The 12,050-nt window shown below is 40.3% G+C and overlaps 1 protein-coding gene across 5 annotated transcripts in view; it reads left to right on the top strand.

Moving 5' to 3' along the window:
* UBA6 (ubiquitin like modifier activating enzyme 6) overlaps positions 1-12,050 on the top strand; it is a 177,696-nt gene that overhangs the window by 121,275 nt on the left and 44,371 nt on the right. For all 5 annotated transcript variants that reach the window (XM_039369355.1, XM_039369353.1, XM_039369356.1 and 2 more), the window contains 6 exons: positions 4,931-4,998; positions 5,459-5,537; positions 5,827-5,907; positions 6,691-6,768; positions 8,432-8,613; positions 11,169-11,274. In XM_039369355.1, the coding sequence (XP_039225289.1) occupies positions 4,931-4,998; positions 5,459-5,537; positions 5,827-5,907; positions 6,691-6,768; positions 8,432-8,613; positions 11,169-11,274 (594 nt within the window). The remainder of the gene's footprint in view (positions 1-4,930; positions 4,999-5,458; positions 5,538-5,826; positions 5,908-6,690; positions 6,769-8,431; positions 8,614-11,168; positions 11,275-12,050) is intronic.

Genomic DNA, 12,050 nt, shown 5'->3' with positions numbered 1-12,050 from the left:
ATATTGGACCTGAAGGGCCTGAATTATTACATAAAATACAGGAGGTTCAAGATGCACTCCTTGAAATCCATCCTAGCCAGCGTCAGGGAAGAGGATCTACTATCCTCAATAGACCTAACAGAGGCGTACCTACACATCCCCATTCATCCCAGCTACCGGAAATTCCTCAGATTCACCTACGCGGGCCGACATTACCAATACAGGGCCCTACCCTTCAGACTATCCTCAGCGCCAAGGGTATTTACCAAGATTCTAGCTGTAATAGCGGCCCATCTCAGACTGATGCCGGTTCGCGTACAGTTCTATCTGGACGACATCTTGATCCAGTCCAGATCTCAGGAACAAGCAAGGGTAGATCTCAAGACCACAATCCGAACCCTGCAGGGGCATGGATTCTCGGTCAATTTGGCCAAAAGTCATCTCACTCCCTCAAGGAGACTGCAACACCTAGGCGCAGTAATAGACTCGTCACAGTGCAGGGTATACCTTTCCCAGGATCGACGAATCAGCATATCCAAGCTAATTCAACAAATTCAGAGAATCAGGAGAGTGCCCTTGATACAGCTCTCGAAACTCCTGGGAAAGATGATATCTTGCATGGGCATTATACCATGGGCAAGACTCCACTCGAGGGAGTTGCAGTGGTTCCTCCTACCCTACCAGAGGAGGAATCTCAGCACCTCCAACAGGAAGGTCTTGGTACCAGCACAGGTGATGAGATCTCTGAAATGGTGGATATCTCCCAAGATACTCAAGGGGAGCATATTCAAAGAGCCGAACAGGGTCACGCTCACGACAGATGCGAGCCTGTTCGGATGGGGAGCCCACTTGGGAACCCAGATAGCACAGCGCCAGTGGGACCAGAAGGACCTCTCACACAGCATCAATTGGCTAGAGCTCCGGGCCATCCACCTGGCCCTACGCCATTTCTCACATCTAGTAACAGGGAGGCACGTCCTCGTGTTAACCGACAATGTAGCAGCCAAGGCCCATGTAAACAAGGAAGGGGGAACGCGATCAGCGGAACTAATGAAGGAGGCGTTAGCTCTGGCTCAGTGGGCAGAAACCAACGTGAGTTCTATCAAAGCAGAACACATCTCGGGGGAGGCAAACAGCCAGGCAGACTCCCTGAGCAGAGCCAAGGTGGATCAGGCGGAATGGCGCCTGGATCCGGCTCTGTTCGAGGAGATCTCCCAGAGATTCGCACCTGGACCTATTTGCCAACCACAAGAACACACAACTCCCCAGGTTCTTCTCCAGATTCCCGTCTCCGGGGTCGGAGGGAACGGATGCTCTCAGGTGTCGATGGCCGGCGCATCTCCTGTACGCCTTCCCACCGTTGCCCTTAATACCAGCGACCATACGCAAGCTGATCCAGGAAGGCGCAGAGATAGTTTGCATTGCCCCGCATTGGCCACGGCGCCCGTGGTTTGTCGACCTCGTGGACCTTTCGATATCACCCCCATGGAGGATTCCCCCGGACAGAGTAACTCTCAGCCAGGGCAAGTTGGTGCACCCAGACCCCCAGTGGCTACAACTAGCTGCTTGGCATTTGAGCGGCAAAGTTTAGCCAAGCAAGCTTACTCGGCAGGGGTGATATCGATCATACAAGCTTCACGACGAGCGTCCACAAACAGGATTTACGATGCTACATGGAAAGGCTTTTATAGGTGGTGCGCTTCTGTGCGCCTAGATCCAGCTGCAGTATCCATCCCCAATGTTCTAGATTACCTCCTGGAGAGTCTTAACAAGGGCCTGTCAGTCAACACTATTCGCAGACAGATCTTGGCCCTCTCAACTGTTCTCTCTTGCGACAACTTGACATCCCTAGCGCAACATCCAGCGATTAGCGCCTTTTTAAAGGGGGCGTCCAACACAAAGCCCCCCGTCATTCACAGGTACCCGTCTTGGAACCTGCCTAAAGTCCTTCTAGCCTTGACATCAGCACCATTTGAGCCCCTTGATTCATGTTCTCTTCACCACCTATCGCTGAAGGTGGCCTTCCTCGTGGCAATCACTTCAGCAAGGAGAATTTCAGAACTAGCGGCACTATCAGTAAGGAAGGATCTGTGTACCTTCTTCAAGGACAGGGTCGTCCTTAGGCCAGACCCGGCCTTCATTCCGAAGGTAAACAGCATCTTTCACAGATCTCAGGAATTGATTCTTCCCGATTTCTGCCCAAAACCCAAACACAGGCTAGAGCATAGATGGCACAAGCTGGACGTGCGTAGAGCGCTGTGTTTCTACGTGAAACGCACGTTGACATTCCGCAAGACAGAAGCATTATTTGTTTCCTTTCAACCATCATCTATGGGAAAGAAGGTGTCTTCTTCCACCATAGGTAGGTGGATCAGAGCCTGCATAGCCCAGGCCTACATTTCACAGGAACTACCAGCACCCGCACATGTGACTGCCCACTCAACACGGAGCACAGCCACTTCGGCGGCGTGGCTAACACAAGCGCCGGTAGAAGAAATTTGTAAGGCAGCGACGTGGTCTTCACCGTCTGTCTTCATCCGGCATTACCGTTTAGACTCCCTGGCCGCATCAGATGCTGCCTTTGGTAGAAGAGTGCTACAGCAAGTCATATCTGCTCAGAATTCGGTAGCCTAGACTTTCCCTCCCATGGGGACATGAGGGCTTTGGTATGTCCCATCCATTGGACTCTACAGCCATCCTGCTGGAGAAGGGGCGTTGACTTACCTGAACGCCTTTTCTCAGCAGGATGATGTAGAGTCCAAGCCCACCCAGGGGTTAGGTCTAGGCAGGTAGGTAATAAAGAGCTGCAATATTGATTCCAACAAAGTTTCTCGCCTAAGTCAAAACTGGGGTCACGCCCAGAGGAAGGGGTGTGGCCAAAGTTTTTACCCAGTCTGCCGGGCAGGAAGGCTGTCATAGAACCCATTCATTGGACTCTACATCATCCTGCTGAGAAAAGGCGTTCAGGTAAGTCAACGCCCCTTTACAATACTTGCCTGCAGACGTTTTCCAGACTCCTTTGTTGATTTAAGACCTGTCTGTCACACTCACGGATCCTTAGACTGGAATGCTTCGTTGATGGGTTAATTCCCTTTCCTCCCGTCGAGGTCTCCCTGTAGTCAAGAGCTGCAGAGCCGGCTTTTGGAGCTGTCGTCGTTTAGGAGAGGGGGCCCCACCAGGGCAATCCGTCTTGGAAGGTTAAATCCCTTTTTCTTAAAAGCCCTTAAAAATGTCCCGGCGGAGAAGTCGCCATAAATCTTGTGGAAAAATAAAGCCTTAAAAAATAAAGGACTTTTACGAAATTCCAAGGATGAAAGAGAGATTTTTATTTTTGCGCAAAAGGTTCAGAAGTGTTTTAACAATCAACAAATTTCTGAACAAGGGTGAGGGTCTAAACTAAAGCTTTATAGGTTTCTTTTTCTCAGGAACAAAGGAGGCATAGATGGAATCTTACATTGTTATATGGAATCTACTTTGTGTAACATTCAGATAGTTTCTCACATGTTAGCTCCATTTCTCATGGGAATACAATGGAGGCAGTTTTTACTTTTATACAATGTTTCTAAATATGCATTAGGTCATTCATGTACTGTTAATACAGCTTTTGTCTAACACAGCTTTCAGAGATTATGCAGAGACATGATTTTTGCTTTTAGTGATTTTTCATTATTATTATTATTTTACTTTATTCTTCTTTATTCTATGTTATTCTATTTCTTTCCCACTTTACTTATGCTCCACAGCGTATTGAACTTCTGCTTATAAAAACATTTATCTATGGAAGAAGATGTACCAATATGATAAGCTTTCCTCATCTATACCGTAATCGTTTAATAAACACCACCCCATCTCCTGCCTGACTTTAATTATATTTTAAAGATTTTATATTGCCATATAGCAATATTTTAGCATTTACAGATGTTTCAAAAGTGGTACTTCAGAACACCTGACTGCATCTATGAATGTATCTCTCTTCTAAATATGCATCATTTTCCAGGTTCATTTATAGGTAGTCTGACTGGTTGTTTAATGACTGTTTGAAGCTACAATGGCTCAGAAAGACTGCTTTATGGTCCATAAAATATTTCCAGCCATTGTAAAACATTGCAGAGTCCCTTTATGCAGTTATGTGATTGTGATCAGAGAACTCAGCAATCTATTTTCATTTACAACGAATTGCTAAGCATCCCATGATCATATGATCACCATTTACAGTCTTCCCTATTGGCTTTCTCAGGAAAATGGCAGGGAAGATTTCAGGCTCTTGCTGCCTGCCAAAGGATTTCTCCTTCCCTCTCTGCATGGGGCAGGGGAATGCTTTGCTGCACTGGAGAAACAAAGGTTAAATGTTTTAGGATTCGTTCCTCCAGTGCAAGAGTTACTTTCTGCACATAGAGGGAAGGGGATTCCTATAGTGTGTTGGAGAAACAACGCTCCATGCATGGAGGGGACATGCTTACCCTCCTTTGGCAAGCAACAATTTTGCTTCATCTATTTAATGATTTTCTGTGATTGCTTAATGACTGAAACTGGGAGAGTCATGATTGTGGTCATTGAGCAAAGCAGTCACATGGGTGTCTCACTTAATGATAACTTTTCTCAATAACAAGATTACAATCCCAATTGTACTTGCACGTCAAGGACTACTTGTTTTGGAAATTGCTTCTGGTGGTCATTGCCTGCATGTGGGTGGCCAGTCATTTTGCTTTGCATTTTTCCTGAGAAGAGCATACATGCGTCCATGCAGAGACAACTGGAAGCTGTCTAACACATCATTCAGGGTTGGGAAAAGATAAAGTTCTTTAATGAAGACTGTTTCATTTCTCTATTCCACATGGTAAAAAGGTGTTTCAAAATAATTTGCGCAGCCCTAATATACAGTCCTATTAGGAATCTGACTTTGCTGTTTTAAAATATAATTTGTGAACATTACATTTCTTTTTATCTGTAGCTGTATATTGATGCATTGGAATTAGTTACATTTCCAGAAAAAGCCCATGATGAAGAATTCCTTCCAAGGTAAATATTTAACGAACTTTTTTGGTTTCATTAATTATTTTTCTTGATTATATCTCTCTAAAATCAAGTAGATTGACAGATGGCAGCTAAGGCAATTAACTTAGCAATTTAAAGCTTAATTTAAAAACTTAAAATATGTGATAACAGTTTTACTAAATCAAGTGCTTAATCCCTTTCTGTGGTCCTGCAGATGAGTTAGAATTTGTCATTATCTTAGCTAACCTAGATACACAGAAATTGAAGAAGGCTGTTCTAAAGCTTTATTCCATACAATCTGAAAGCATGTATACTAATTTTAAATATAAGTAAACAGGGTAAAACATGAGTGGCATGTTCATACAGCCTGTAGGTTACCAATATGTGGCTTAAACTCTAAGAACTGTGTACGCATGGTGTGAAGTAATTTTGAAATATGTTTCTTCAAATATTTTTCCTTTTTCACATCCTCTGACTTTTATAGGGGAGACAGATATGATGCCCTAAGAGTGTGCATTGGAGATTCCTTATGCCAGAAATTAAAGAATCTGAATGTTTTCTTAGTAAGTATGACTTTGATGTTAACTCTTGTCAGAGGGGATTTCTTAAATGGAATGCTAAATTACTTTGCTTAGACAATTCGGGATCTGTTCTCGGGAATTAAATTTAGAGGTCATCTGTTTTAAAAATTACTTATTACTTATTTCAAAAGCTCTCTAAAATTAGTGCCTCTATGTCTTTTTAGGGACAATTGTTAATATGTTTTCTTAAATTATCAAAAAAGTAGCTAATTCTTAACTGTGTTAATTAAAGTTGGAAATGTTATAATATTGTTATGCTTTGACATTTTAGGTTGGATGTGGTGCAATAGGCTGTGAAATGTTAAAAAATTTTGCACTCCTTGGTGTTGGTACAGGCAGAGAAAGAGGCAAGGTATGTTTCATGTTCCCTACTGATTTCAGTTCCTCTAAGTGTAGAAATAATTGTTATTTAACAACTAGAATTGGGACTGGCAAGTCTGTCACGAGCAACACAGTCATTAATCAAAATATCATGTGTCCAGGATGGATTTATGACATTACTTCTGCAACCTGTGATTTTATTGGTTTTTCTAATGACTTTGCTTGTTGGAAGCATGCAAATGGCAATCAGATAACCACAGGACACTGTGATAGTCATAAATACCTACCAATTGTAAAGTGCCCAAATCTTGATCACAGGACTGGAGGGACTTTGTGACTGTTATAAGTGCAAGGACTGTTTATAAGTTATTTTTTTCAACACCATTGTAACTTGAAATGGTCATTAAACAGGGCAGTTGTTAAATAAGGATTACCTCTATTGGCAATGCATTTTCCAGTAATATTTAAATAACAAATCCATTATCACTTGGCTATGGTGGAAGTTGGAGCCAGGCTTTGATTGTTGAGTTCTCACATGTAAAAATCAATTCACATTATTTTTGATGTATAGTTTCTTGTATAGAAAAAAGCTAATAAGAAAGATTTTTTTTAATGGGATGATGACTTGCATAATTAGTAAGTAAGTTAGTAAGGAAGTAAAGGAATACAGCATACAATATTTTGGAAATATTTTCTTCCCATTCGTACAATGATATGAGACAAGAGAGCAGAATATTTCAAATACTGATTCCGATGTAACAGTTTTGATCACTTTACTGCTTAATCATAATTTCATCAATTGTCCAACATACAGGTTGAAATAACAGATCCTGACTTAATAGAAAAGTCCAACTTAAACAGGCAGTTTCTTTTCCGGCCTCATCACATACAGGTAGGTTAGAGTGATGAGGACAAAATATTGCAATGATTTGTTCAGAAAATAACTATTTTAATTGAACTAGAAAGCTATATTTGCATATATTTAAATGTGGAGCAAATGTTTGGATTTTGTTTCAGTAATACCTCCGTATTCATCTAATTGAGTACTAATTAGTTCCGGGAGGTGTGATGAGTACTAAAAAGGATAAGTACCAAACAAACTATGCGACTTACCATGTGGTCCTTTGTTTCAGCAGATAGCTGGCTGGCTGACTGGCTGGATATACGTTTCATTTTTGTTTTCTTTTTCACCATATAATCTTTTTATGTAACAGGTGGGGTTTCATATTTAAATTATATACAAGTAGTCCTTGATTTATGATTTTAATGAAACCTGCCAATTAAGGCCACAGATGGTGATAATCTTAAGCAAAAGAGCCTTACTTAATGATCCCACAGCCTGCTATCCTGATGCTATCATCAAATGAATGGTCATTAAATGAGCATGAGATACCTCATTGGTGGGGGAGGTCCTGGGATGCCCACCAGCAGTTGGATCCATAAAAGAGGCAGACCAGCAGCAAAAGGCTTTGCAAAGCCAAAGACAGCCCAGCAGAGAGACAGCGGGAGGAGGACGGGGGGGGGGCAGGGGAAGAGCCTAGATAAATTAACTTTCTAATACCAGAGAAGCTTCCAAACAAGTCTCTGTGCTTGGCCAATGAAGTTGAGATTGTGGATTGGGCCTCTGCCCTGATCAGCCAGCTGTCAGAAGACTGCAAACCTCTTCCTGCTCTTGCTAGCCTTTGAAAAGCCAGCTGCCTGCATGCAGAGGCAGCAACTTTAGGATCAACTTTCCAAAACCTTTCCCTTGCTTAATTCCCTACCTCTTTCAGAAACCCAAATTTCTTCAATAAAGAAAACAAAAAGCTGGGAAGATCAGACTTGTTGATTCTCTCCCCCCTTCCAATTATGTGCTGAAACTAAATTCTCTAACTCTACCCTCTAATCTTGATCCTTTTAAAGGGGGTGCCTAGAAAGAGATTGATAAAATCTGTGTTACTTACTTTGATGAGTGACTAGTCTTCAGCCTGCCTTCACTTTCATGCTATGGCATTCAACCCTGTCTGCTTGCCTTCATGCAGTGCCACTGCATCACCCCTTGCACCCACACCTATTCTATAGCATTCATCTGCCATTGGTTGCTTGTGAGCCACCTAAGGAAAGGCTTGTCCTGACTGGGACTTGCAACTTCCTGCCAGCTTCACCATTGATTTATTTGTTGGATGATGACAGGAAGGTGGAAGTTGCAGTCAGGTGAGGTCCTTCTTTAATGACCTTTTTGCTTAATGATGGCAAAGGGGACTGACAGTATTGTAGGTGCTAAGCAGTGCTTTATGACATAGTGCTTTATGACCACATTGCTTACAAATAGAAATTGTAATTCCAATTACTGTTAATCAAGGACTATCTGTAACCTTCACATTGCAAGATTTGGGGAATTTTTTTTTAAGTAATGATGTTGGTATGATGCCATTAGCTTTAAAATGTTGCTACCTTCCATTATAATTAGTGTGATTTGCAGTTACTCATGCTGTATTATTAAATTATTGATGTTTCATTTTATAAAGATTGTTCCCATGAAAAATATTAACTGAACTAACTTCAATTTTGTTTAGAAACCTAAGAGTTGTACTGCAGCAGCAGCAACACGTAGCATCAATCCTGAGATAAAGATAGACTCATACCTTAACAAAGTGTGCCCAGCTACTGAGAACATATACAATGATGATTTCTACACCAAGCAAGATGTAATTGTAACTGCATTAGACAATGTGGAAGCTAGGAGGTATATTGACAGGTAAATCTGTGATCAGAGGTTGATTTGTTTTTTCCTGCTTTTTTTCTCCCCCCCTCAGGTAGTAATTTATCTTTAATTTCCTGACATTAATCATTGCTTCATGTTACATATAGCTTTGTTTAATTAAAAACAATTGATAAACTTTGTTTAATTCAAAACAATTTAGTTTATGCTGTATGAGTAATAATTTCAGTAATGAATGGATGTTTCTTGAGGTCTGTCATTAGACATATTGAAACAGTTTCACTGCCTTCCACTTTCCTATCAAACTAAATTCAAGATGTGGATTGTAGTATCAATGTTTTAGGGCTGAGCTACTCATAGGACTCTTCACAATAAAACCTTGTGTTTCAAATCTTTATTTGGTGGACTCAATCCCCAGTAATGGAAACATTGCTTGTTTTGGTGAGTCATTATAAATTTTATATAAATGTATGTAATAATTACATAATTATTTTGGCTTTCCTTCTAGTTTGCTTGTTAACTGTGATTCCATCTTGAAACCCTCAAAGAGGCCATTTTAAGGTTAAAACAGTCTGAATGTTTTGTATAGTCCAGTGGTTCTCAATCTTTTTAATGCTGCGACCCCAACTGGTCGTAAGTCGAGGACTACCCAACCGGTCGTAAGTCGAGGACTACCCAACCGGTCGTAAGTCGAGGACTTTCCCTGCCCGGGAGCGCCATGCATGCATGGTGCTGCCCCTGCGCCGGCCGAGGCGTAGCTGGCAAGGGGCAGCGACGGCGCAGGCCAACCATTGGCTGGGCCACCAGCTGGCCCAGCCCAAGGGAGGTAAGACGCCCGCCGGGTCCCATGCGCGCCAGCAACCCTCCCTGCGCCCGCCGGCCTCCCATCTCCCAGCCCTGGCTCTCTTTTACTTACATTTTTAGTAGTTGTTCAGCAGGGAGGGGTGGAAGCTTCCAGACAGCTCGCCTTCGCTGCAGACAACTTGCAGCACCGTTTGCAGACTGGGGCTTTTGGCGGGCTCAGCAGGGCAGATACAGCCTGGACAGTTCCTATTGCCTTTTGAAAGCCAATAGAATTAGTCTCTATTCAAGAGAGTCTATTATATTGGTTTTCAAAAGCCAATAGAATAAAAGGGAGTAGCACAGCTAAGGAAAAGGGGAAAAAAATGGCGGACTGTGTTGTTTGGCGACCCACATGAAATGGTCGTTTGACCATTGAGAACCGCTGGTATAGTCCTTGACATTTGCATTTTCTACACAATAAATATAGTTAATTGTGAAAGTCATAAGAGTAGTGGTGGTGCAGTGATTAGAATGTAGTATTACAGGCTAATTCTATTGACTGCCAGGAGTTGGATTCTAACCAACTCAAGGCTGACTCAGTCTTTCATCCTTCCGAGGCTGGTAAATGAGGACCCTAGATTGTTGGGGGCAATATGCTGACATTTGTAAACCACTCAGAGAATGGTGTAAAGTACTCTGAAGTGCTATATAAGTCTAAGTGTTATAGCTATAATTGCTAAGCCATAATTGGTTTTATCTGTGGTTTATTGAACTAAGAATTCTATATTTCATAGAAGATGTGTTGTACAATACAAAACAAAACAAAACATCCTAAAAGATCATATTGTTAGGTTTATATATTGTACTAAGATGTGGTTTATCTTTTCTAGTATAATTTTGAATATATTTATCACCTTGATATTGTTTTCACTGCAAAATTTAAACCACTATCAGCATAACAATAAATTATTATAATCTTTGGCTTTTTTCTAAAGGCAAGGTGAGGACCATGCACTATGTAATACTAGCAATTTGGGCTTCCTTGTACTTTATTATTTTCCTTAGAAGCCTCCTGTCTCAGTAATTGGAAGCAGATAAATTACTTTCATTTCCCCAAGCTTGAAAAATAAAACGAGTGTGTATAAATAACAAGATGCCTGCATCTTATCAATTGTAAAAGAAAGAGCTCCTGCAGTGTTAGTAACATCTGTTTTTTTTCTCTTTGTGGACTCTAAGTAATCTTATGAGATTTTTCTTAATTAACATACTAAAATCCCCACCTACCAGGATGTTAAATCTCATTTAAATGATCATGTTTAGTATTGTAGGATGTTAACATGTAACATGTTTAACTTAATATAACTGATTTTTTTACGCAGGATGTTTTATTTTATCTAATCAACTTTTTCTTTGTACTTTTCTTTGTTATGGTAATTATAAAAGGGAATTCCAAGCTTTGAACCAATTTCCTCTTTTGCATAGAGAAAAATATTTCAATTCTGAAATGTTTTGAATAAATCACACTTAAAATGGTCTTCCCTCCCTCTTGATTGCTTAATTGGGGCTTAGTGTGCTGGGGAAGAATTTAATGACACATTTGGCTATCAAAATCAGGATATAAATAGTTATAATAACAAATGTATTCAATTATCTAATTCAGTGTGGTGATTTATAATTAGTTTGTTCTCTTTTTCTCTTTTCAGCCAGATATTCTGAGCTAAGTTTTGAACTCATATCATACTATTTTTCTCCCTGTGTTCTATTATGAGTCAATAAAAATTATTTTATTCTTTGCTCCCATTGTGAAGTCGCTGCCTAGCAAGCTTACGTCCTCTCTTAGATTCTGGAACAATGGGAACCAAAGGGCATACAGAAGTCATTGTGCCTCATCTAACAGAATCTTACAATAGTCATGTAAGTGGCCATAAAAATGCTTTCCTTTGGGTTGACCAATAATTTTATTTGACCTCTTTTGAAATAGATAATCCTTTCATGCCTTAAAAATCAGTTGACATTAGATATTTGTAGATTTTGTACATAAGATCAAAGTATTCTTGAACAAACATATCAAATTCTTCAGCTTTTTGAAACCATTTTAGACATATTCAAAACATAAAAGCAAACTATCACAATATTATAATCGATATCTGAAATAATCAAGAACTAAATCATATAGTAAGAAGATTGGTTGTTGATGTAAGCTAAAGTATTTTAGTATTCAGTTTTTCTTTAGCAATCCATATTGGAATTTATGGTTTCCATAAACATTAGTTGTCTTTGAAAATATAATTTACTTATTAAGAAGACATTCTGTCTTCATTGCTAAGATGATTTATTTAGAACATAGAATATCAGGATTGGAAGAGATCTTGGAGGTCTTCTAATCCATCTCCAGTCAAGAGACCTTTTACCATTTCAGAAAAATTGGTGTCCAATCTTTTCTTGAATTCATCCAGTGATGGAACATCCACAAATTCTGAAGGCAAGCCTTTCCTCTGATTGATTGTTCTGACTGTCACTGTCTTAATTTTATCTTACTGAAATAACACATTTAATCTGGAAAGGTATATTTATTTGAAAGAAAATACATAATATCAGCTAAAACATTGGCTCCTATATGTATCTATTTAAAAATTTACTTCATTTAATCCAGGCTGTGAAATTAACTGAGTTAGAGATGAAATAGCAAA

This window comes from Crotalus tigris, unplaced genomic scaffold (assembly GCF_016545835.1).
Source record: "Crotalus tigris isolate CLP2741 ecotype Arizona unplaced genomic scaffold, ASM1654583v1 scf7180000021050.780039, whole genome shotgun sequence".
In the NCBI taxonomy this organism is placed as follows: Eukaryota; Metazoa; Chordata; class Lepidosauria; order Squamata; family Viperidae; genus Crotalus; species Crotalus tigris.
The sequence above is the reverse complement of the archived record's forward strand: the minus strand, read 5'-3'. Positions and strand labels throughout refer to the sequence as shown.